General features: G+C 46.2%; 1 protein-coding gene and 1 long non-coding RNA gene across 6 annotated transcripts in view; one reads left to right on the top strand and one right to left on the bottom strand.

The window, feature by feature from the left end:
* Positions 1-10,271: 10,271 nt before the first annotated feature.
* On the bottom strand, positions 10,272-12,397 carry LOC121714922. Of its 2 annotated transcripts, none has more exons than XR_006033482.1 (3): positions 12,265-12,397; positions 10,730-10,819; positions 10,272-10,479 (listed from the first exon to the last, which is right to left on the bottom strand). It is a non-coding gene; the product is annotated as an uncharacterized LOC121714922 (long non-coding RNA). The 2 variants fall into 2 exon arrangements; XR_006033483.1 differs by lacking the exon at positions 12,265-12,397 and adding an exon at positions 11,753-11,897.
* kat6a (K(lysine) acetyltransferase 6A) overlaps positions 11,936-26,850 on the top strand; it is a 28,803-nt gene continuing 13,888 nt past the window's right edge. For 2 of the 4 annotated variants that reach the window (XM_042100133.1, XM_042100132.1), the window contains exons 1-7: positions 11,936-12,075; positions 13,760-15,229; positions 24,445-24,553; positions 24,705-24,820; positions 25,235-25,316; positions 25,460-25,574; positions 26,054-26,421. In XM_042100133.1, coding sequence (XP_041956067.1) covers positions 14,510-15,229; positions 24,445-24,553; positions 24,705-24,820; positions 25,235-25,316; positions 25,460-25,574; positions 26,054-26,421 — 1,510 coding nt within the window. In that variant the 5' untranslated portion in view covers positions 11,936-12,075; positions 13,760-14,509. Of the gene's footprint in view, positions 12,076-12,573; positions 12,756-13,759; positions 15,230-24,444; positions 24,554-24,704; positions 24,821-25,234; positions 25,317-25,459; positions 25,575-26,053; positions 26,434-26,850 lie in introns of those variants that run through there. The other 2 variants (XM_042100130.1, XM_042100131.1) reach the window with 2 other exon arrangements.

Genomic DNA, 26,850 nt, shown 5'->3' with positions numbered 1-26,850 from the left:
GATGCTATACAATAGGATTTGTTTCTGAATGGTGGGAATTGCATATTTGTTTCATTCCTTGACAGGTTGATTATTTGTGCAAATAATTTGAAGGAGATCAGCAAATCTTTCAGAACCATGACCATCAAACAAGGTTATCATTTTATAAAAACAAAATCTCTCTGAACACTGTTTACAGAATGGATGTTAAATTGCTTCTCGGCAGGATATATGTTTAGAGAAAACACTTTACAACTTCAGTTTTCAGAGCCATAGGGTTATTGCAGTTCCACATTGCCATCTAGTGGACAGGAAATATAGGGCATGATGTAGATTTGTACTATATTTTTCAGTAGCCTCAACAGCTTTTGGTTACTATAGTTACATCATGTATTTCTTGTAACTAATTGAAGGGTACTTTTTTATCCTCCTTCCCCCGGGGGAGGTCTTGTAGAAAAACAGTTAATTTATTTTTGCTTTGCAGATGATTAACTTTGTAGTCATCTCCTGGTATGTCATTTGAATTATTTGTTTTGAAATGTGATTAATTTCCCCAGTATGCGCGTGTTCTTCTTGTTCTATTGTTTTTTTTGTTTGTTTTTTTGTGGGGGGGGGGGGGTCCACTCTGAACGGTAGCAAGACGGCCAGGCCTCCGCAGGCGTATGATATTAAAACACAGGCCATTTCATTGGCAGCGCAACCCCTCAGTGCTGTGTTTGTGTTTGCTCCACTGCTAATGTTTAAATCTCAGAGCAAGTGTTTTTTTGCCGTGTGTGTGTGAGGGACCAAAGCCCCCTCTCTCCCAGGCAGATAGGCGCACCGAGGGCAGCTTAGCACAAGAACAATGGAGTCCTTTGACCAAAATGAGGCCCTCAAGACATGTGGCCTCCTGTCACCGTGGCAACCCCCCCATGGGATCGCGATCGAGCTGACAGCTGGAGTGGGAGAGTTACAAAAATGGAGTCCACTTCTTTCAGTTCAACCTCCACTTTCTGTCTATGCTTATCAGTCATTGTCCTTCTTGGGAGGTAGAGTCCCCATTCCCTGCTTGATAGCCTTGTTTGCGTTCACATTCACAAGCACTGAAAAAATATCACTGGCGCTCCTATCAACTTGTTAGTAATTTTCAGAGTTTTGCATTGTTATGGTTCTTTGTTGTCTTGGGAGGTAATATGAAACCCAATCCTATATATTTATGTTTCTTTGCAGGCCAGATACTGTACATCTTCATTTATATCCAAAACACTTATCCAGGCTTTTTAAATAAAAAAAAAATTCATAATAACTCAACGTTTTACAATAGGCTACTGCATTGTAGCTAATTTCTTTGGGAATTTTTGACACGTGCCTTCAACAAGTCCTTTTCACTGAGACTGTAACCTGTGCTCTGTGATTCATAATTGATGGTGTGTGCGTGCGATCACTGGAAGCACAGCCAGGGCCATATAAAGGGGTTCATTGTAGAATCCCCAGGGATATGAGCCCCAGTGTCTGGGTCTTTGGTGTGCCATCAAACACAACCTTAACATTTAACACTGTTAGCTATGTTAAACATGAGTGGTTAAGTCACTGTCACCAATCAACACTGACCACACAAAGAGGTTTCAGTGAGTCTAAAGGAGATGGTAAATTGTTTCAGACTAACCTTATGAAGAGTGGAGGCAGACAGAGGAGTGGAACTGGTGATTAAAAGGGAGAGCAAGTGTATGTTTTAGACAGTTGTCTGGGAGCCGTAGGCTTATTTCTGTGTACACAATCTCTGGGTGTTCAATCAGATGGGTGATATTCCTGGGGTTTTTACCCTTAGGGTTAACTTTCTCTTGACCATTGGATCTTCTCTCATACATGTTTACAGTCATGCTGTCCATGCTACATTGTTTATGTAATTGGAAACTAAGCAAATTCTGACGGCAAGACATGCAGGTAAAAAATATATAGGAAGAAACTCTTTGGAAATGCTGACCAAGTGGACTCTTACCTTGAAATCCCTTAGGATCAGGGTCAGGTAGCCTACAGAATGCAAATGTTAAATTCACAAAATTATATTTACATTACATTTAGCAGACACTTCTTGACCAAAGTGACTTACATATGTCATTACAAGGGATCACATTGTCCCCGGAGCAACTTGGGGTTAAGTGCCTTGCTCAAGGGCACAACGGTGGAAGCCGGGAATTGAACCGACAACTTTCAGACTACTGCACGCTAGCCCAGCTCCTTAACCACTACACTACCACCGCCCCACTATGATATTTGAAATCTCTTTTTGTTTATCATTGCTTCTTCTCCTTCTTATTGAGCCCTGACTGCATATTTGTTCTGCCTGACAGTGAGAGGGTCATGCAGTATCAACAGATGTCATATTTAAAGGTCAGGAGTGACATCCCCTGAAGGTACACACGTTGTAGTTAAAGGTTAAGGTCTAGGTTTATAAACGATCGAGACGGCAGGATGACTGGGTAGATGTAATCTAAATACAATGCCATTATTGGAAATTGGAGAATGTAATTAGGCATAGGCTAGGCCTATAACATGTTTCAAGTATTTCTACTCTGCATAGGCCTATTGATGTGAAAAATAGACAGCCCCTCGCGTTTGTGTATTGCAATCATTTTTACATTAGGAAAACTATTAACAAGGATACAAGGAAGTTTATTGTCACATGCATATAGTTACTGGAAGTAAGAAATGCAGTGAAATTATGTCTGGTGTCAGCCTATTTGTGCAAAGTGGGGGGGGGGGGGTAATAAGTGCAGTAGAAGAGGGGTTTAGTAGATTAAGTGGCAAGGGCTGCATAAGAAAGGTGGGGGAGGATTGGAATTGGGGGGGGGGGGGGGGGGGGGGTAATAAGTGCAGTAGAAGAGGGGTTTAGTAGATTAAGTGGCAAGGGCTGCATAAGAAAGGTGGGGGAGGATTGGAATTGGGGGGGGGGGGGCACCAACAAGGAGCACCCAAGAGCAACAGGGGCAAGGAAAAACTCCCTTACCAAGGAAGAAACCTTGGGCAGATCCACGGCTCAAGGGGCTAACCCAACTGCCAGGGGTCTTGGTGTGTGTGTTGGGGGGATGATAGGGGAGATGGGATAGTGTGCTGTGTATGTGGGGAGAGGGCAGTGTGCAATATGTGTGTTGGAGAAGCTTCCTCATGAGACAATGTGCTGTGTATTGGGGGGGGGGGGGTGGACAGTGTGCTGTAAGTATGTTGGGGATGTGTGTTGGAGAAGCTTCCTGATGAAATAATGTGCTGTGTATGTAGGGGAGAGGGGGGGGGGGCAGTGTACTGCAAGTATGGTGAAGGGACTTACTATTGCAAGCAGAGTACTGTATGATGTATGTGAGTGATGAAGATGTGTGTGTGGGCGGGAGGGGAGTGTAGCAGTGACTGTGTGTGTGTGTGTGTAGTGTGCTGTAAGTATGTAGAGGATGTGTGTTGGAGAAGATCCTGAAGACAATGTGCTGTGTATGTAGGGAGGGGGGGGGGGCAGTGTGCAGCAAGTAGAGGAGGCTTACTGTAGCAAGCTGTGTGCTGTATGTATGTGAGGTGATGACAGTGATGATGTAAGTGTGTGTGTTTTTTGTGTGTGTGTTGGGGATGGGGATGGGGTGGGGTGGCGGGGGGGCAGAAAGGCTAGGCAATCAAGGACATGGGTAGATGGAGGAGAAATCAAAAATAATAAATAAAAAGTTCTATGGAGATGTGCAAAAGTTGGAGAAAGTCAGATATGTGTGTGTGTGTGTGTGTGTTTTGACGTGTGATGAAATAAGAAAATAAATAAATGGTCTATAGCATAGGGTGAGGGATGTAAAAGTCTTGTAGGTGTGTGTGTGTGTGGGGGGGGGGGGGGTCATGAGTGCTGAGGAGTGAATGAGTGCAAAGTCAGTATAGTGTGAGTTCAGAGTTGGGATGGCCTGGGGATAAAAACTTCTCCTGAGTCTCTCAGTTCTGGCTTTGTGACTACATAGGCGTCTTCTTGATTTCAGCAGTAGGAATAATCCATTGTTAGGATGAGAAGAGTCCTTCAGAATCTTTTGGGCTCTTAGGAGTACTCTTCTGGAATAGATATCTTGTAGAGCAGGGAGTTGAGTTCTTATAGTACGTTCAGCTGAGCGCACTACTCTGCAGAGTACTACAATCTCTAACTGTGGAGTTCCCATACCAGGTGACGATGCTACCAGTTAGAACACTCTCAACCGCTGAAGTGTAGAAGGCCTTCATGATGGATGTAGAAACTTTGAATTTCCTTAGCTGACGAAGGAAGTAGAGTCGTTGTCTGGACTTTTTCAGAACATATTGAGTGTTAACAGTCCATGTTAGGTCTTCAGTAATGTGGACACCAAGGTATTTAAAACTTGTGACTCTCTCTACAGGTTGCCCGCTGATCATTAGTGGGGTGTAACTGTAGTTCTGCTGCTGCCTTCTGTAATCCACTACCATTTCCTTGGTTTTATTGATATTCAGTGTCAAGCTGTTTGATTGACACCACTGTGCCACCTCATCAACCTGATCCAAGTAGAGCTGTTCATTGTTGTTACTAATCAGGCCCAAGATCACTGTGTCATCTGCAAACTTGATGATGGAGGTATGACTACTGTTGGCTTTGCAGTCATGTGTGTAGATGTTGTACAGCAGTGGACTCAAAACACAGCCTTGGGGAGCACCAGTGCTGATGGTTAATGAGTCAGATGTCAGACCCCCCACTCTAACCACTTGTGAACGGTTGGTGAGGAAGTCAAATATCCAGTGACACAGGGTGGTGTTTAGTCCTAAGGCCTTCATCTTTGTGACCAAGGTGAGAGGTACTATCGTGTTGAATGCTGAACTAAAGTCAATGAACAGCATCCTCACATAATTCCCATTCCCCTCCTCCAGGTGAGTTAAGGTGGTGTGCATGAGGTTTGAGATGGCATCCTCTGTAGACCTGTTGGCTCTGTAAGCAAATTGGAGGGGGTCGAAGGAGGCAGGGAGGGATGAGCAGATAATGTTTTTCACAAGCTTCTCAAAACACTTCATCACTGTAGACGTCAGGGCTACTGGGCGGTAGTCATTCAGACATGATGGACTTTTGTTAACTATTAAACCTCAAGTGGTTTCCTGCCAAATTGTTGTTGATGATGAGAGACGACGTGATCAAAACGACTCCACAATTATAGCGTAATTTTCTTTACCATTTGCTGTCAGGATTTAATCAATTTCTTAATTAGCTAAATGAAATTATAGGATGCTCTTCAACCTCCCCTCACTTCAGTTTCAGAATAATTAATCTTAATCTCAGTGACAACTCCTCTCGGCATGGGGAATCACTGACAGCTCAATGATAATAAGATGACACAGCTTCGCTTGCTGGTTTCAGATAAAAACGTGACGACTATTTCCATCTCCAAACAGTGCTAAGCCACGTCGGTATTGACCATACAGGCATGAATTACCCTCCTAAAGCACGATCAATTAGGAACTAAATTAATTTTCGGCAGAGTCGCCATCATTTACTGACACTCAACCAACCCTTATTACCTCCTGCTGGCACAGGGGGGAGACAATGTACAAGTTCTTTTTTTTTAGCTTTTTTTATTTTTTTATTTAGACTTTGGTTTGCAGATTGCTCTCCCAACACTAATTGTGGATAATGCAGCTGGTTGATGACTGTTATCTGAATGCAATAAAAAAGACATATGACATGAAGAAAATGACATTTAATTTAAAAGATCATTTAAGTTCACTGTTTAAAGACCCCAAGTGATAGTTGAGTAGGCCCTAACTGTGTGGAGATTCCAAACAGGCTGCCGAGGAAAGAGTAAGCATGCCATGTGATCCCTATGGCCCTAATAGTTATCAATCTCCATTGAGAGGCTGGAGAGTGCAGACATACACACACACACACACAGGAGCCTTGGCAAATCAGGGCACCTCCTTGAGAGGCCTCTGTGAGGGGGGTGTGCTGCAAGCTAAAGAGAGTAAGCAGAGAGTGGGGGGGGGGGGGTCTATCACCCAGTGACACAGAGCGGGAGACGAGCAGACAATGACTGCTGAGTTCCACAGGATAAAACCCCGCCATTAGCCCTGGAGGAATGTGCAAGAGCCTCGGAGGTTGTATTGTTGTCTGAAGTGCGTCCTGCTATGTAAACATCAGAGTGGGGAAAGCTACTCAGAGTCGTATAGGCACAACGACTTGTGTACTACCACTTGGACATGATTTATCCAATGAGTTTGTTGCAAATTATTCAACTTGTAATAAGCCTTAGACTAGATGTCAGACTTTCTTGGAACAAATGAAAAATGTCACAAAGATGCCACTCTAACTCTGACTATTTTTTATGCAGACATAATGAGTACAGTATTGCACGCTTAATTTGTTCAATAAATTGAGCACAAATTAAATTTTTAAGATCTAGTGTTCATTACATAATATAAGCGGAGACCATTTTTATTATTTTCTGTCTATTAAATTAAATAGGGCATTACTGCAGCCTTGTTTAAACTTTCCTTTCTGCCTTCTGTAGGTGACTTGTCAGTTCTAAATACTCTATGAGTGAATACAAGTCCATGATAATCCAAGACAATGCATTTCTTAAAATCAGTATTCACTCTTCTACCCCTCTGAATGGCAAGCTTGTTTGACACACAAGTGCATTTGAGAGCACTCCTGGGCTAAGAAGAAAGGCTCTACACTGAAGAAGGTTTTAAGCAAGTGCCTGAAGGACGTCCTCTCTTCCAGTGGGGTTTGGATGGCAAACAATTCTTCAACACATCAGGTGTGTGTGCCTGTAAGTGTGTGTGTGTGTGTGTGTGTGACTGTGTTTGTGTGTATATGTGTGAGAGTGTGTGTGTGTGCAAATGCGTGTGTGTGTGTGAGTGAAGAGAGGGATGGCTGTCGGGCCTGACCCAGGCCCAGATGGGTTCTGGGTTGGACTCCACCAGGCTCTTCTTCACCCTCCAGCTGCTCCCCATCCCCACTGAGTCGGGGAGGAGAGGGGAGGGAGCAGGGTTGTGGGGTCTGCCTGGGTGGGGGCATGCGCTGGGCCGGAGAGAAGCCTGGAAATTTCCGTTGTGTGTTTCAGCCCATTTCAGGATGGGAGGGGTGTGGGCTGAGGGGCTGGGGTTTGGGACTTGGCAATGGGCCAGCCACAGCAGGAAGCTCGCTGGTTCACACGGACAAAAGCAGCTGTGGGCTGGCTGCTGCTGGTGCTGGCTATCTGTTGTGGGTTCGACAGCTATCCTGCCCCCTAAAACAACAAACTTGGCAACATTACTACAGGCTGATCACAGTCGTTTTGGTGAAAGAATTAGAAGCTAATCAGATTGTCCACTGTCCATAGAAGGAGCAGGTGGGAGGTTGGCATTTTAAGACTAAAACAAAACTGTCAAAAACATTGGGATTATTAGGGCTGAGGTGAATTAAGTTAGCACGTTTAAACATGATATGATATGTTCAAATACTCCATGATCACCACAACTAATCAACATATTTCTAAAGAAAACCAGAAGGTAAACAAATGTGTCTGTCATGGCAAACATTTCAAACTTTTTAGCATGACCCTGACATAATGTAATGCTTTTTGACTACAGTAGGAATATCATTTGTTCTATAATGAAACCTCTGAAACCACAAATAAATAGTCCAATTTGGTTTGACGTTTTTGTCAATATCACTATGATTTGTTAGCTGACTACAGGTGATATGAAAAATGAAAAAGTAGAAGTCATTTCTGTTGAACCTTTTACTGATCCTATCTCTGAGCTGTCAACTATGTTAGCAAATATTTGCAACAACATTTTTTCTCCAAATGGATTCAGTTCTTGGACAAACTCCCAGATGCAGCAGGACACAAAGCCAAAGAACCGTTTAGCTGTTAGCCTCACAGAATCAATATCCATGTCATACTCTAGTAAAGATACAACTTGGGGTTACAAGGGTACTTCCAGGCCCCACCAATCCAACAGTGCAATAGACATACACTTCTCACAGAATTGCTCAATCCTTTCAATCAATCTTCAGACTTTATTTTGGCTTGTAGTGGGTTGTTTCTCATTTGCTTACATACTGTTAAGGGAGAAAGTAACTTGCAAACTCAGTGTTTGCATAAACTGTCAAACAATCATATACCTAAACATGATCTAAACCTCAACATTGTTAGAAAAATGCAATTTTTAAAATGTGTCTAAATGCAATACTTTGTGCCTCTCTCTTTGTGATTGTATGTGTGTTGTATTGTGATGTTATGCTGATTATATTCTAGCGAGTCAGCATGTACTCTGCCTGGAAACACAGAGACACCATGAGGTGTCACAATTCTTTAATAAGGCAGAGTATACACAGGAGCTGTGGATGCAGGCGTAAAAGCTGTGCATGACAACTGTGTGATACAACAGATGTCATACTTACAGAAGACACAACTATTCATTTATTCATGTCAAAATGCCTTATAGTGACCGGTTCTATAGAAACAGAAAGCAAGCAACCAATCATCTCTCTGTTATGAAATGCGATGCTTGAATACCTTTTCATCATTTACTTTAAGGATGTTTTCACTTATTAATCATAGTTTCATTTAAGATTTTGAACATGTGTTGTACTGACAAATTACACCAGGATGTTTATTTGCTATTGACAATGACCTTGTATTTCTTGCACTGTGTGCAAGCATTTATGCGGTCACAGCAATGGGAAGTTATGTACAATATTAATAGTATCATTGACTGCGAACATCACTGTGTGGTGTAGATTTCATCATAACTGCAATAGGCTATTCACATGCTGCACATGGATGTGGACAGAAAAACAACAGATGCTTTGGGTAACGTCATGCAGGAGACACACAGAAACCTTACCTGGTTGTTGTGCACAACATGGTCAAAGGATTACAATTTCAAACCTTCCTCTCTTTTGTCTTTGGGACACAATACCTGTCAGTGGCCTGGCTAACAACAGACTCTTGTTAACACCCTGAGGTGAACAATAACGAGTCCAAAGAGCCTCTTTGATGTTCGTAAGTAGTCAATGAAACATCTGGGCAGTTTTATCTGAAACTGGGCAGGTGTCTTGTTGCAATTTCACCAAAGAAACACATTTTGATTTGTGGAAACAGACATTCCGTGAAATGAGTACATCACTTCTGATCACATAAAAGTGCACTGTTAATATAACTGATTTATTATGTCTGTTATCACAGTGTGTAACTAAGTACATAAAAAGGAATGTTTGCTGAAATGTCATTAAACTGTATACAATTCTGAGAAACCTTTGCCTTCCCTTCTAAGATTTCTTAAGGCATGCATTGTGTACATTCTTTACATTTAGATGTAAAGAGCAACTGATCCATAAATAACATCCACTAACCAACCAATAAAAGGATAAGCAGATAAATGGGAATTGGGAGTTTACCCAATTCCCATCAGGGAGCTATCATGAGGTCATCAGGGAAAGCCATTACATCAATTAGCTTTTCCCCTGTTATGCCAGTTGTCACAAAAAACATGTTCCCAGAATGTTCACATCTGCAATAGAGAACACAGTTTGACAGGTCATTGGAAACATCAGGGTGACTGCATGCAAAAATGTAGAAGTTATTATAACTAAATTAGTATACCTAAAATGCAAAAACCTTGCCAACAAAAGTTATTGATCATTAAAAACATACTTCAAAAAGTAGTAAATTGTTGCATGTTGTTGCTTTAAGTTAGCTTAAGTTACATGTCTTTTCCCAGATGTGTCAGAAAGATATGAATAAATGTAATCAGAACAAAGATCCCTTTGTTCTGATTACATCTTAACACACAATATCCAAATGCACTGCTGTGATTGCCATATGATATTCTTCCTAGCTCAGCCCTGATGATTTGTCCATGATCTGGGGAACAAATCCCCAGATGATTTGTTCATCTTTGTTGTTTTTTGTTTGTTTGTTTTTGTATTTGATTATTTGTTTGGTGTACAACAGCATTTTGGTTGCCAGGGTGGAGTTGCAAAAAATCTAAACCCGTATTGTCCAGAAGCCATCAAGTCAACCTCAGCATTTCTTACCCACATAAATGTAGTCATGACATCAGATATGAAGTTCAACACAGTCGTGATGCCAATCAACATGTGTGTCTTTCTACAATCGGCTTATCGACTGAATGAAGCTCTTGACAGGGTCAAAATGTTAGAAAATGCAAAATACAGAATGGTATTAATTTCTTTTCACATAACAAAATCTGACAAATAGTTAAAAAAATGTGTATCACACTATTTTTTATCCAATTTTCAATTTAATTTATCAAAGAGAAATAGGTAGGAATGACACAAGATAATTGTAGGCTTTGGGGTAGGAGACTCTATGTGTGAGAAACAACATTAGATGGTTGACCCTTGTTGTTCATAGCAGACATGTAAGAAACATGCTTCTCTGTTCGAAACTGGCAACTTCTTAGACAGATTTCTCATTTGGTGGTGACAGAGGAGGTAATTGCATCAGTCAGGTTTGTTTTTAGAACCTGGTTTCTTTTATTAGCAGATTAGTGTACCTAAACAAAAGAAGATCATTAAAACACAGACACTAGGTCATTAAAACATGGTCATTAATGCACAACCGACACTAGACCTATAAGGCCTATAACCAATAGGCCTGATTGTGTCATTACTGTGTAATTCACCTTACATCAGATCAGACATTGTGGAACTTGTCACACATGCTAAACACAAATGGATGCAATTATTATTTCATTAAAAGAATCCCAATGTTACATACATAGAAACACTTGGTTATAGGCCTACCTTAGCATCCAATTAAGTCTGAATATCTGACATAATGACGCTGAACCTCAGGTTAGAGTACATGCACATTTTGTAAGCCCACCAGTTTTTCTGAAAAGAAAAATGATTTAATGTATTAGCCTGGGTCTATGAGTAGGCTATTGCAAAATTGCTCTTGTAGAAATTGAATAAAATGAATTTATTTTCATTTTGTAAAAGGCTCATTTAGGCTATAGTCTAATTATTATTAGGCTATCGGATTATTAATATAATTATTATTAGGCTATCAGAATAACCTTTACAATGTCTTTGAAACAGGCTACCAAATTACAATCTAAAGACTGTTGGAACAATAGGATATCATTCATTCCGATCATAATGCAATTAGACGACCTTAGGCTACACAAATTGTTTAGGCTACCCTGTAGCCTAATTGGCTAATCTTCATTATTTTATAAGCGGCAACTCGTGGAAGAGTGAACTTAATGATTCCTAAAGTAGGCCTAGCCTGTTTTTCAGACAGATGGTTAGTTGAAAACAGCTTTATAGCCTATCCGAAATGAAGAATACTGGCGGGAAAGGTGAATCACCTGTCATCCAACTATGTCTGCACAAGCCCGTGTTTCTGTCTTTTTACAATCTACGTTTGTACGGGCCATAATGTTTATGTAGGAAACACACCTCGTTTTGGCTGGCTGTAGCCTATCGGCGCCAAACATAAACATACGCTTTGCTATGAACACTTCCTCTAGCAACTGTGCAATGTTTTTCTTCACTAGAAAATGGGGATGGACCATTGGCTCTTTCTCAGCGGCAGGAACTGTAAACCAGGAGGACAACTACATTTCAACGCAGAATCAAGCAAGCGGCGAAAGAGGGTGGGGTGGTATTTCCCTCCAGTTGTTAAATACCATCCAACATTAAAACCACACTCAGTTGCTTTGATTTTGTCTTGTGCCCACGATCCAGCAGTGACAAAAACGAAAAATAAAAATCCAGACGGTCCCTTAAATTTGATGTGAGCTCACACACGATCGCACCTACCCTTTTCTCCTCTTCACCATCTGTCCCTTTCTTCCATTTCACATGAACAACAGATATTCACCCTTCACATCTACAACAGAGACGTTCCCTGTCTCCCTCCGTAGCAACCCTCTTCCCGTTCTCCCAGACTCGAGTTTGCAAGATGCAGACGGTCCCTTGCTCTTGCTGTGTCCCCCCTCCCCCACCAGCCAAGCTCCTGTTTCACTCAAAGATGGCGTCAGCTCCGGAGCCATTGGTCTCTGGCTGCATTTTTGGGCTTGTTGTTGTCTATGTTTCGAATGATTTCTGGCGCATTCTGCCCGGCAACTCGACAAGAAATTCCGGTGAGTAGCAGCTAATCAGGTGTGGATATGCGAAGGTTCTTGGTCTTTTTTCTTTGAAAGGCGAACTGGACCCGTCCTGCCTTTCTGGGAACCGCGAGAGGTAGAGGGAAAGGGGTACGGAGAGATGAAGACCGCGAGGGGAGGGGGGCGAGGGGGTTGGTAGGAGGGGGGGAGTGAGCCGAGGCCTACCTCTCTTCAACGGCCTTGTCTTCGCCGCACCGCAGGCACTACGTGGGAGGGTGGGTGATAGTGAGGAAGGAAGTGGGGAAAGGGGGAGCTGAGTGCCTTGTGTAAGGACGCATCTTGCGGGGGGAGGATTTTCACTCTTGGCCGAGGCTAAAGCAGGCCGTGCGGCCATGTCAAATGTAGCGCTAAGTAGCAACGCTCCACCAGGAATCTTTATTTTTCGCCCTGACTAGCTAGCCATGGTGGCGACTAGTACGCTAACTTGCATTGTGTCTTTGTAGGCCGCGGTTTCTCAGCAGGGTTTCACTCCAGCCATTAGAAATGTAAAACTCCAGGTGCTTGTTGCTGTTATTGTTTGAAACCGCGGCCGTTCGAGGAATCACGTCATTGTTGATCGTATCTGTGGGCTATTTACCCAGTCCAAGATCACACGTTGTTGCTATTTTGGACCATTCTGGCGCTAATAACAACATCAATTCGCGGGAAGATCTGTCGTAAGTTTAGTTTGCTACAAGCTAACACGATCAATGTAAACAGAGTCGCTCTGAGTGGCAGTCGTAGTATGTAAATAAGTGTTTGTTAAATCCTTTATGGTGGCCCTGTCTTTGAGCTTTGCAGTTTATAAACACTAACGTTAGCTAGTTAGCCACTCAAACTTAGCTACTATGCAGTATGTTAATGTTATGTCTTTAGTTTAAGGTGGGCTAAACTGACAATACACAAGCTGAACTGTTCAACTTTTAATTGGGCTAACGTTACTGTCACCAAAAAAAGTCTCTGCTTTCATAATACAAAGTTGTTAAGAGTTTGAAACGATTTTAACGGACAGCAAGATATTTTACATCTCACGTGCATGATGCTCATATCTAGAGTAATATCTGCCATGTATGGTATAAGACGTGATTTCTGTCAAGAAAATAACACTTCCTTTTGACCTAGTTATTGTAACGTTACCTTGGGTGTAGTGAACTTACAGGTGTAGGTAAGCCCATTGAGATTAACATTATATCTGAGTAATGTCTGTGAAAGTCCAATAAGTGCTTTTTGTTTACTCAAGGTCACAAAGTTGGAGTGTTTTGTGTAGTAGCTGGGGCTTTGTATGGCGGAATTGCTTAGCCACTGCTGCTCCTTGGCCCTTCAGCAGTATGTTTGGTGTGGGATGCACAACCACAAGATCTTGAAGGGAGGGGTTATCCCATAATTACATGTGTGCCTTAACAGCAAAGCTTTCGTGCATCCTTGCAAAGCATCAGTGTAACTCTCCAAGCGTATACTTGTTTTTTTTTTTCATGAGCATCTGTAATTGTGATACAGGTACTCCATGTTTCATGTGGTGGTTATTTAGTTTTACAGGCAGGTTCATATTCATTTGTGAGTTTCAGAACATGTCCTTACCAGTCAGTAGAGCCTCAGAGGCAAAAGAAACCAGTAAAGTATCTTAACTAGTCTCCTCTTCACCTCTGACCTCTGGTTTCTCATATGCTTTTTTGACCTGCAGGTTACATTGGCTGCTGAGGTGTGATTGGTATGACGACAGTCAGTCAGTGCTGCTCCCACAGATGAGATCTACTGCTTTGATCCTGCCACGACACAACCAGGAAGGAAAAGGACCAGAATTGGGGCAATCAAAAGGGGGAGGTGGCAGCAGGAAGGAATACTGCAGAGTTACTGGCCACCGACATCTACATCTTTGGCTATCAAGGTTTAGTTGCTGAAGAGAAGGCGTCTGACCCGTTCCTGACACCACTGTTGGTCTTTTTCGAGCACGATGGTCCGGCAGACGGACCCCGCTGAGGGGCAACCTCAGTGATAAGGAGGCAACGTAAGCCTCAAGTGTGCCCCGGGGACTGGTGTGGGTGTGTCTCTACTGCTCTGGGTGTGATTGAGCTTGGCGGGAGGGAACGGCTCACTGACCTGCTCTGCCAGCTGCCTCCACATCCGCCCTGAGCTCTGCCCACCCGCCATCACCGGGAGAAGGGAGAGGGCCAGGTCGGGACGGGGGGCTTTGTTTTTCGGGGGTGGGGGGGTCGGTGCAGGGTAGCCTATGCTATGGTGAGCTGCTCCCTGTCTGCCTGCTTGTGCACAGACTCTGAAGAATTCTCTGTTCGGCCGCGGGATAAAGGATAGCCTTCTTGCCGGGGAGTGGGGAGGCTTGAGGTGCGAGGGGGCCCAGGCCCAGCTCTCTATACCTGTGCAGCCGTGTGGGTTGGGGGTCCAGCCACAGGCAGGCCCGCAGACGACCGCAGCCATGGTGAAGCTGGCCAACCCACTGTACACCTCCTGGATCCTTGAGGCCATCAAGAAGGTGAAGAAGCAGAAGCAGCGGCCGTCCGAGGAGCGCATCTGCAATGCCGTGTCCATGTCGCATGGCCTCGACCGCAAGACGGTCCTGGAGCAGCTGGAGCTCAGCGTCAAGGACGGCTCCATCCTCAAGGTGTCCAACAAGGGGCTCAACTCTTACAAGGACCCAGACAACCCGGGCCGACTGGCCCTGCCCAAGCCCCGGGGCGGTGGAGGATCAGGGGGTGGAGGAGGAGGAGGTGGTGGTGGTGGTGGAGGAGGAGGAGGAGGAGGAGGAGGAGGAGGCGGCGGCGGCGGCGGCGGCAGCAGCAGCAGCTCTGGGTCCCACAAGAAGCCCGGGCTGGACTGGAATAAACTGATCAAGCGCGCACTGGACGGCCTGCACGAGCCCGGTGGCTCCACGATCAAGAGCATCGAGCGCTTCCTCAAGTGCCAGGCCGACGTGGCGGCCTACCTGTCGGGCAGCAGCGCCCTGGCGCCAGGGCTCTTCCACCAGCAGCTGCGGGTGGCACTCAAGCGGGCCGTGGCGCACGGACGCGTGCTCAAGCAGGGCCCGCTCTTCCGGCTCGCCAGCCGCAGCTCGTCATCGCACCAGAACGACGGCACGGGTTGCGTCTCGCTCGACACACTGCCGCCCGTCCGCCTGCTCCCACACGAGAAGGATAAGGTAAGAGCCCCAGGAAACGGCCATCTCTAATGTTTGTTTTGATTTTATATGGAAATAGATTGGGAGTCCACGAGGTAGACAGATCTTGAGCCCAGGAGTTTATTTCTTGAAATAAGTTTTGTGTAATGACTGCAGTTAAATGTTATGCACTCTACCTTACCATTGTTGTTGCAAAACAACGCTTTTGGGAGATGCACCTCGTGAGTAATAATATTGTCAAGCTGACAACCTAATGCTGATATCTATGCACTTATGCTGCTCATGTCTATTTAGTTGTAGGCTATAATGCACTTTTGCAATGCATACCTTTATTTGATTACTGCACAGACATATCATACAAGTCAGACAAACACAATGCAAACAGAACATTCATTCAAATAACAAGGTGCATTTGAGCGTTATCCTCCCCTAAGGTAATTATTTAGAAGATATTAATTAGTTGTGGATGTCTCCAACGTTACAGGATCAAGAACCATATACCACCTGTTCTGATTAAAATGTTTATCTGTGCTGTTATGTTCACACATTTAGTACACTTCCCGGGTGTGTGCGAAAATAGAAACGGCTCCAAAACTTGGTCAGTTTAGCTTCTGCCCGATTTACTTTGGGACCAAACGCTGCAGCTGGTTCCTGCACTCTGACTGGCATAAGTGGGCTTTCCACTTTCTGTTTACCAGCTTGTGTGGTATTTACCACTCCAACTTGGTGAAATAAGGAAGTAACCCAATGTAAACACGCCCTGTTTTTGCTACTTTATGGCTAAGGTAGGGTTGTTAACCTATTGGGAAGCAGAAGGTTAGACACTCATCTCACTTGCTTAGTTTCTGTTTCACTGCAGCTCTACTCATCATACCTTTTGATTCCTAACTATCGTGTTTGCACTTCAGACCAGAGTGCTTGCCAGCAGACCAGCAGTTAGTCCTGCTATTTGGCGCAGGTGGCAGCATTTGCACGTCTGGACTTGATCGTGTGCAACGTCTGAGTCAGAGCCTCTTGTTTGTTTAGTTAGTAGTTGTTTGTGTGGTTATTGCGCACATAGTTAGTATGATGACCCTCACCCCAAGACATGAAGATTTAATGATATAAAATAGCCCCAAATTATTTAAAGTGGTAACACTAAAGACTCCATCTAGAGTGATTACTGATTCTTCAGCCCAAAGCACATGGTGGGGAATGAAGTTGATGTTTTGAATGCGACTGCTGTTGGTGGGGCAGCATGGATACTTCCATGTTTACTGACAACTGTTTCGTGTCAAAAGCCTACAAGAGGAACTGGTTCTTGCCTTGTGGCTTTGCCGCTGAAATGATCTTGTCTCGTGATTTGCTGATGCTTGTATGGCCAGAAGATTGGCTTAAAGCGATGTCTTTAGTAGTTTGTAGTATAGGGTTGCTGTAGCTGTGCATTTTTTGAATGGGATTGAAAGTGCATACATGGCTGTAAATCCAAAATGTTTTCTCTATGATGGACTCCTGGCACACACCCTGCATAGGCTAGCCTATGCATAACTGTCCTCACTGGGACAGTAAATATTTCAAACAGGCATGGCTTTAAATCCCTGATTTGTTTTGAAGTTTGGTTACCGCAGTCACCCCTTGGTGAGCGTGTCTGTCGTGCCTTCTAATCCTGCTGTGCCGCGGTGCAGACGTCAACCTGGATGTGAAAGGATTGTGTGAAGATTACACGCTGGCGGGACAAGGTCAAATTTACACACGCAGTAGGCGGAGGCCGCAGCAAGAGTTAATCTCCCAGGATGCAGTAGCTCCCTCCCAATGGGTTGGGTGAAGAGCAGCCATTGGCCGTCCATCCGCCACCGCTGCTGCAGCTGTTTGAGAGAAGATCAGGCAGGTAGCAATAGCGAGAACATATCAAGGCTTTCCAGCCCGGCATCTGGAGAGGATGGAGATGGATGCAGGCTGCTGAGTGGTGGAAAGGTGTCTGCTCTACCATCTCAATCAGGAGCTGTGCACAACTACCAGAGCTGATCTCTAGCCGAGAGAGAGAGCCATGGAGAAGAGATGAAAGGATCAGAGAGAAGAAGAGTGAACAGAACCAGTGGAGAGGAAAGGAGAAGTGCACTGGGAGAGGTTGAAGAGAAGGGGAGGAGAAGAGAAGGAAGGTCAGGGAAGAGGGAATGAGGTTGTGGAGGGGAGGGGTATCGTGGGTTCTGCATCCTGCCGAGGCTGGCGACCAGCTGCAGGGCTGCTCCCTGTCAGGAGTTGTCAGGAGACGAGCGAAAGAGGGAGGGAGGGAAAGAGAGAGGGAAGCAACCAGAGAGAGGGAGCGCCAGCGTAAAGCAGAGAGGGAGGGTAAGAAGGAGGGAGCACTGTGAGGGAGGAGAGTAGGAACAAGTGGAAAAGAGCGGGAGGGAGAGAGAGGGAGAGAGAGGGAGAGAGAGAGGGAGAGGGAAAGGGAAGGAGAGGAGAGGGAGAGAGGCAGGCCGGGAAAACAGAAGAGGCGGCGGCAGCGTCGCTGCTGCTAGTGGCAGAGGAAGAAGCTAGGCAGACACATGCTTTGTGTGTCCCTCTCTCTCTCGGTCTCTCTTTCCCTCTCTCTTTTTCCCTCTCTCAGCTGGCTGCTCAGCATGAAACAAGAGGCAGACACACAGGCGACAGGAGCCAGGGAACACACCCACTGCTGTAACTCGATAGACAACAGCCAGCCAGGCCTGTGTCCACTCCCCAGAGGCACAGCACACACCCACATGCGTGCACAGTGCAAACACTCACACACACCCATGCACGCTTACAGCACACTCATGCATGCTCACCACACACACACACGTACACGCAGGAGAAGGACACACTTTCACAGGATAGGCACACATCCACCTGTATGCATACTCAGAGTGCATACTTAATGTGAGAAATCCCAGCGAGGCATCCACACAGTGCAAACACACTTACACACCCATCTCCCTCCATGGTGCACACACACAGTACTCACACAGACACACCAATAAAATGTGCACAGAAGAGGTGAACATTAATTGCACCTTTTGATCTGTATCAGTTATATTGTACACGCATGCACATGCCAGCCATGTCTGACAGCTAGTCAAAAGGCTTGGCCACTGAAGTAAGAGATACTTGGTGAACATTAATTGCACCTTTTGATCTGTATCAGTTATATTGTACACACATGCACATGCCAGCCATGTCTGACAGCTAGTCAAAAGGCTTGGCCACTGTAGTAAGAGATACTTGGCAAACACTGTTACATGCCATGCGAGAACTGTTGTAAACTTGCTATGACCCACTGGTGTCAGTTGATGCATTTCCCGCCTCTTAAACCCACATAGGCATGTAGCTTAGCTGCTTTGCCTATGGTTTTGCATGGTCACTCACTGTAGGTTTAAGATGTCAGTCATGGTTTTTCATACCCAAAAGCTTTGTGACAGATAGGGGATGAACCGTAGTGCTCTCTTCAATCCTTTCTATCTCTCTTCTGCCTGGAAGCACCGCTACCTCTACGACTCTCTCAGATCCTGCAAGAGGGAGACGGAATGTGCCACAGACACTGACTGACACCATTGCATTTGTGAAAACATCAAGGGACAGTATGAGTATAATGGCGCTGAGTGTGTAGTTGAGCATATTTACTGTAGGTACTAGCTAGGATATATAGGATATAAGCTTTTGGAACCGATCGAGTACTTGGCAGGCGATGAATGTGTTTCACCCCACCTCGCCAATTCAAATAGAGTTCTGATAAGACGTGGGTGTAAGCCGTCTCTCGCACCTAAATGGGGCACTTGGTTAAGCCGCAGGAAGAGGTGTTGGGGGTTGGAGGGTAACAGCACAACAGCATTCAAGATCTAATCTGTGGCGCGTGCCCAATAACAGAGTACTCAATGACTAGGTGGCTCGCCACTTTTTTTTTTTTTTTTTGAAAGGCCCAGTGCATTGATGTAGTTACCTTTGTTTACTCATGGCTTCTCGACGACAGCCTGCCATGAGTGCCATGTTTGGACACGGGAGAGGAGAGGAGAGGGGAGACGAGAGGGAGAGCTCATTACTGGCTAGTATTAGCACTCTCTGGGTTGTGATTTAGTAAGAGGGCGAGGGAGAGAGCGAGAAGGAGAGAGAAAGCAAGATGGAGAGGGAGAGAGATGGGGCAGAGGAAAAAAAAAGCAAAACAAATGGCTAAGCACTAGCGCTGACCCCATTGCAGGGGGTGGAAGAGGTGCAGGAGGGGGTTGGATTTGTGTACTCTACACCAGAATGACTGTGTCACACACCGCTCTATTCAAACAGCCGTGGCCAGACTCGCTCACTCATTCCGCCCGCTAATAGGGGGTCATTGCCAGGCCATGAGGGGGGGGTGGGAGTCAAATCGGGGTCATGGGTATATAGATAGCAAACGCTCATTTTTTTGAGAGCTATAGCAAGCACTGATGATGGCCGTGTGAATCTGAAAAGCCATTAGGTGGGATGGGTTGTGTGTGTGTGTGTATGAGCGAGTGTGTGTGTGTGTGTGTGTGTGTGTGTGTGTTAGATGCACTTACGCAGCAGTGTTGAACCTGTGTGTGTGTGTCCACCCCCCAAACACAGCCGCCGCCACCCAGGCCCGGTCACCGTGAGGACGTGTGAAAGCCACAGTCGCCCCAACCTCCAGTTGACCCCCTTGGTGCTTCGGGCACCGGCACTCGAGAACGTGTGTCATGTAAAGAGTGACGCCACCATCCTCTTTCTCCTCTGTCGCAGACACTGAGACCACCAGGCCACCAGCAGCTTTGAGCTGTAGATATTGCCCGCGGTCTGCTGTGCCTTTTTAAAAGCTGATGTGATGGCTGAAGTGCTGAAGTGGTTTGTTTATTGGTTCGGCCATTGTTTTGGCTCAAGGTGAAGAGAACAGCGGAAGGAAGCCGACCAGCATGCAGAAGACCACTGAGCATTGATTACCTGCCTCTCATGTAATTTTCAGGACCTAGACACACACGCACACGCACACACACACACACACACGCACACACACACGCACACAAACATGCACACACACACAGACAATCTGGCTGATGCCTGTGAAGCAGTAGCACTTTGTGTCATACACACACACACACACACACACACACATAAAGGAATGAGCGATTCCCTCCTTCAGGTCCCCCCTCCCCAAGCCATCACACACATAGACACACTCACAGAGGTCAATAAACACTCATCTCTCATGGCCATGTCAATATATCAGACAAGACGGCAGTCAGCTGCCATGTGTGCTTTTGGAAGGAAGCCATGGCCACCGTGACTGGTTTTGGTAGTGTTTAAATTTGCCTTGATCAGCTAAATGCTAAATAAAGCATAAATAAAGCATAACTAAATATTTCTCCTCCTCATGTTTCCATAACACGTGTGTGTGCTGATAAGACCCTGGGGATTGGAGTGGGCTGTCTCTCACAAGAGCAGCAGAGAGTTTGAGCACTCCTCGATCCTGTGGTCCACCATGGAAACTGAATGGACGACAACCAAAACATAGAGAATGGCTATGACCCCAAGCCAGCTGGCGGACATTTAAGTGGTTCTAGTGGTTACCATAGTGCAGCAGTCAGGACACCCTACACACACACACACGTACATCAAGCATCGTCCCTGCATAAATCCATCTTGTGTGTATTTATGGTTGGGTAGTATGCCCCCTTCTTGCCTAATGTCTTGTGGTTGGGGTATCATGGATTGAGCAGATTGCGGTAAATCCATAATCAGACGGCTTGAGCCGGGTTTATCAATAGAGATTATCCTCCTTGTGTCCGTGTGGTGTGGGCACAAGTGGACACCGTGAAGTGCCAACAGATGAATGAGTGAATGAATGGAGATACCGTTTGTCGGCCTCAGATGTAAGAACAGCTTAGCATTTCTCTAAGATAACATTGCAACATTCCATTTGCTCTCTGTACAGGTGGGAGCAATCAACATCAGTGCGATGTCAAGGGGAAATGGAGGGGAATTTGAGGTCACTTCATCCGAGAGTTCTAGGGCTTGTCGGTTCTACCCACATACATGAACACTGTGTAGCTTGTCTGTGGGTCTTTAGGGAAACCCATGTGGTCAGAGCTTTTGTAGGACTAGTGCACAATTTTTGCAAAGGCTTTTTGTCCATTTTTTGATGTAGGCTGGGTGTGTGTGTGTGTGTGAAAAGTCAGTATCCTTAGTTCCATAATCAGTAGGCTGGTGGTTAAGGGGACAAACCTGAGCCAAAGTTTGAAGGTGTGTGTCTGTCTGTCTGTCTGTGTTTAGTCAGAGGATGAGGGAGACTGGCTTCACATGTTAATGAGAACCTTGACTATAGGGAAGACAAGGACAGAGAGAGGGCGAGTGTCTTTCTCTCACGCACTGTTTTCTCTTTTCCTCCTTGGCTCTGCCTCTCCCATTTTCTTTTTATCCAGGGCCATAATTAGCACACCCTCTCTCCTCTAGGCACTTCCCTCTCCCTGCCCCCCCCCTCCCTCCCCTTGAATCTTTGCTACCACTGAGCTGGTCATACTTTGTGTTGAGGATCACAAGAAGATAAATAGTGATCTTGCGATTCTCAGGTAGCCTATATGGAAGAGCTTATAGACCTCTTTAGCGGATGCATTTGTCCACTTCCTGCTTCTAGGGTTGACCTGTCATAAGAGTGTGTGTGTGTGTGTGTGTGCGCATGCTGAGCATCTTCTCCGTTGAGTCTGTTAACCCTATGGCCTGTCTCTGTAAGAGGAGGCCCTGGTACGAGTTGAGCAAGTTAATGGAGCTCTCCAGCGTGCTCCAGCGGTTCGACCAGAGAGATCAAGCCTGGTGGCAGCTCGTATAAGTGCCCAGAGTATCACTCGCTATAACACATCTACAGGTCTAAGTGCCTGGTTGAACCAGCTGGATTAGGGTTTCAGTGGCGCCACTCCACAGTTTACGCTGCTACCAGTTCTGGACACAGTTACTAGGATGCTGTGGTCACACCCAACCAGGCGGCAGTAGTGGGAGTAGAGTGGTTGTGTATCCAGATCTGAGCTCCTTCGGGAAATTATCCAGCTCTGAGCCGCTTGCCAGAAGAGAAGGTGCTTATTATACAAAACAAATCTGTATTTACAAGAACAGACGGCAAACCGGCAGTCAAGTCAAAAGATAAAAAAGCGCCAGTGAGATTTCAGTGTAGTAAAGTTTAGAAAATGGCAAATGTTTGTGTGTGTGAGGGTGGTTGTGTGTGTCTCTGTGTGTGTGTTTGGTATCTGTTTTTCTTCCGCCCTTCTGCAAGCCCACAGTCTCTCTTTCGCCCAGCAATCTGCACAGTGTCACTCAAACCATAATTGCCCCAAGGGACGTTTATGTCTGCACAGAAGTGAGTCGCTTTTTTGAAGCCAGGATGGTGTGGCAGTGGAGGATTTTTTTTTTTCCCTCTCCCTTTGAAAAGGGAGTTCAAAAAGAGAGCATAAAATGAAGAGAGGAACGGATGTGACTTTGTGAGTGGAAAAGGGATTGGGAGTTTGCCTGATGACCCAACACCTGATTAGGCTAGCTATTGGTAACTAGTTGAGGTGTTTGAAGCATCTGCGCTGATCTTTTGTGCAGACGTATTTCATTTTTCCTCTCTTACTCTCTCTCTTTCCCCCCGTGATTCCTTGGGGCGAGCAGTGGCCCTGCGTTGAGCTGAGAGCCTGAGTCAGAGGGAAATGAACCCAATAAATCACCTTCTCTCTCCTGTCTCTTCTCTGCCCGGACCTTCTCTCTCTCTCTCTCTCTCTCTCTCTCTCTCTCTCTCTCTCTCTCTCTCTCTCTCTCTCTCTCTCTCTCTCTCTCTCTCTCTCCCACTCTTGCTCTTGCACTTACTCACTGTCTTGGCTGCTTGCTTTCTCAGACCACCTCCATCACCACCACCTACCTACCCACCCACCCACCTCCACCACCTGTGCTGGCCCCATGCTTAAGCAGACCATCTCTCTCCCTCTGTCAGGTTCTTTTCTCATTCCTCTCTTTCTTCCTCCTGCTCTCTGCCTCTTGTCTTTGTATCCCCCCCCCCCCCCCCCCCCCCGTATTCTGTCCTCTCCTTTCATCACACTCTGCTCTGTTGCTAACGGAGGTGGTGGAGCCGCGGTAACATCACCCCCTCGACAATCGTTTGGCCCGGGTTTGATTCCCGAACCCTGTGTCACTTTGGATAAAGGCATCCACTAAATAGCGGTCAACTTTAAGTTTACTCCTCTGTGTCTCCCACGTTAGTTTTGTCGAATGTGGACAGTCGGGCGCTTAAGGCTCTCTGGACAACTGGCTGGAGTTAAGGCTTCTCCTTTTGCTTTGCTCCCTCTTCCGCATGTGTTTGTGGTGATCTCATGTGTGTTCTCCTGTGAATATGTGTGTGTGTGTGTGTGCGCGCGTGTGTGCGTGCATGTGTGAGCAAGAGGGAGAAAGAAGCTCATCTTGGGTGGTGCATGCTTGCTCTCCTCTCTCTCTCTCTCTCTCTCTCTCTCTCTCTCTCTCTCTCTCTCTCTCTCTCTCTCTCTCTCTCTCTCTGTGTCTGTCTCTCCCTTCCTCCCTACTTCTCTCTCCCTCTTTGCCTCTCTCTTGCTCCCTCGTACGTGTTGAAAGATTAATGGCATCCAGGAGCTGTATGTCAGATGGCAGGCTACAGAATAAGCATCAAAACAGGTCTCTGTGGCTCCTTTTAAAGACGAGCCCTCTGCGATTCCTCCACAGAGAAATCATTTCTCCTCTCCGGCCAAGCAGCGCTGGATGAAAAACAATTCGTCCAGCTAGACACCCACCCCCGCTTACACAGGAAAACACACACACACACACACACATGAACACACACACAAACACACACGCACTCAAGAAGATTTGAAAGGCAAGATCTGGTATGCAGATGGTTGTAGTAGAGCCTCTTGCATGTGTTGATATCAGTGCCGTTAAAAGGAATCATGCTCCTGCGTCTGGTGATTGTGTGAATAGCCATACATGGTGATGGAGCCTTGCTATAGCATGCACATTACACGGTGCTCGGATGCCATATAATGTGCCGAATGAAGTGTGAATAAAACTGGCAGATAGACAGTAGTGCAACTATATGGACCCCCACGATGACTAGTGCGCTCACTGCCACACAATGCCACAATGTTTCAGGGATAAGTGACTGACTGTATCACTCTCGCTCTCTTTCTCCCATATCCCCCTCTTTTTCCCCATCTGTTTTTTTTCTCTCTCTCTCTCCCTCTCTTTCTGTCTCTCACTCACTTGCTCGATCCATCCCTTAGCCTGTGGCCGAGCCGATTCCCATCTGCAGCTTCTGCCTGGGGACCAAGGAGCAGAACCGCGACAAGAAGCCGGAGGAGCTCATCTCCTGTGCAGACTGTGGCAACAGCGGTGAGCATCAGCTAACACCACCCTTCCAGTCTCCCGAACTCTACTATTGTACACACACACACACACACACACACACACACACACACACACACACACACACACACACTGCTCTGCTGGCCCTTTCTAATGGTTTTGTATCTCTGCTCACCAGGCCACCCGTCCTGTCTGAAGTTCTCCCCTGAGCTGACGGAGCGGGTCAAGGCTCTATGGTGGCAGTGCATCGAGTGCAAGACCTGCAGCAGCTGCCAGGACCAGGGCAAGAATGCGGTAAGGGTGAGCGTGCGCATGTACACACACACATATATACATACACACGTACACACACACACACACACACACACACACACAGACCAGGTTGTTTTTTGTTGTAGCGTATGTAGAAGGCTCTTGGCAAATGGCTGCATTTGTGGGTTGCTGGGTCTGAGCTGGCCTCTTGACGGACTCCTGATGCGTGTCAGGCTTGGACAGCAGCGCCATGGTCATTTCCTCCTTCTCCTGAGCTGTCAATCACCCAGCCCCCCCCTCAGCCTCAAGCCTGGTGTGCAGCGGCCGAGAGAATGTGCAACTGATCAAAATGTTGGGGGGAAAAAATCTTGACAGGTTCCCTCTCTTTCCCTCCCTCTATCTCTCCCTCTCTCCCTCTCTCTCTCTCTCTCTCTCTCTCTCTCTCTCTCTGTACAGGAGAATATGTTGTTTTGTGATTCTTGTGACCGGGGTTTCCACATGGAGTGCTGTGACCCCCCACTGTTGCGGATGCCAAAAGGTACGTGTGCCTCCCTACCTCAACCCACACACCTGCCCCCCCAACCCCTACTCACAGCAATAGAAATGGCGCCTTGTAAAATGCCTCTTTGGGTGTGTTATTGTGGTGTGCAATAGCTGACCCTGATGCCTTTGGCTCGCCAGGCATGTGGATCTGTCAGATCTGCCGGCCGAGGGAAAAGGGAAGACGGCTCTTGCACGAGAAAGCAGCACAAATCAAGCGACGCTACAACGCCCCGCTGGGTCGGCCCAAGAACAGGTAGGACAGCTGCCATCCTGTGGAATGCAACTCACTCACAAGGGCGTAACTGATGACTTACTCGCTTCACAGCCTCCTTTTTAGCACACAGACGTTAAACCCGGGTCTTTGCTCTACTTTGAGAAACCATATAGATGTGTAATGGATTAAAGCCCATAAACTTGTCTATAATACTGTGGCTTGTTGAAAGCCGTGAGCCATTTTTGTCTTTGTGTCTGTGTCTGATTTCCACATAGACTGCTTATCTCAATTCCCAAGTGATGAGTTGTTTGGATATAAGTATCCACCATTAGTATTCATAAGCTTTATACTTATTCATAATTTATGAGGTTTCTTGATTTGAGACTTGGATTGTTGAATGATAATGCCCGATTGGTCTTTCTCCAAATTAGGATTTATTCTACCCTCCACAACTGATTCAGTATGAGTCAAAGTCCAGCACGCCTCACCTTTCTTAAATTGTGTGCATGTATGTCTAGGTCCAAACGGCCTTTTAAGAAGTTTCGTGGGGGCAACGGAGGTGGTCGAGGCCGTCGGCGGGGGCGGCCCTCGGCGGCTGACCGTCGCTCGCAGGGCTCGTCATCGCCGCACTCTTCGTCCAGCTCCTCGTGCGAGGGCTACCCGGGAGACGACCAGCTGCTCTTCCCCATGCGCCACGACGACGACTCGTCGACTAGCAGTGGCCTGTACTTCAACAAGAAGACCAAAGGCCTGATAGACGCGCTCAGCAAGTTCTTCACGCCCTCGCCGGACGGGCGCAAAGCACGCTCCGAGACGGTGGACTACTCGCAGTGCCGCATCCGCAAGAAGAACAGCCGCAAAGGCGAGCAGGATGACCGCTCGGGAGGTGAGACCTCTGGTGTGTGCAATTACAGATTATATACTTTTATTTTTTTAAATACTGTCTTTTGTATGTGAGTAAGACGTCAGATATATGTGGATGATGTGTATGTATGTACAGTACGTTAATGACACTTGAGAGTTTGACCTTGGACTGCACAGTAAATTGAGGGGGGTGGTGGTGCTGTGGGCTAGTAAGGGTGGTGGTGAAGTGGGCTAGTAAGCAGTAACCAGAAAAGTCATGCGTTTCATTCACGACGGCCGCCATTGTGCCCTTGAGAGAGGCACTTAACCCTGACTTGCTCCAGGGAGACTGGCCAAGCAATTAAATGATGTTTAAGTCGCTTTGTATAAAAGTGTCAGCCTATATTAAATAAAGATAAAGTTGTTGTGGTCTAAGGTGAAAACCTGACTGTTTGTCCCAATTGTTTTTCCA

This window comes from Alosa sapidissima, chromosome 8, assembly GCF_018492685.1.
Source record: "Alosa sapidissima isolate fAloSap1 chromosome 8, fAloSap1.pri, whole genome shotgun sequence".
Taxonomy (NCBI): Eukaryota; Metazoa; Chordata; class Actinopteri; order Clupeiformes; family Clupeidae; genus Alosa; species Alosa sapidissima.
The sequence above is the reverse complement of the archived record's forward strand: the minus strand, read 5'-3'. Positions and strand labels throughout refer to the sequence as shown.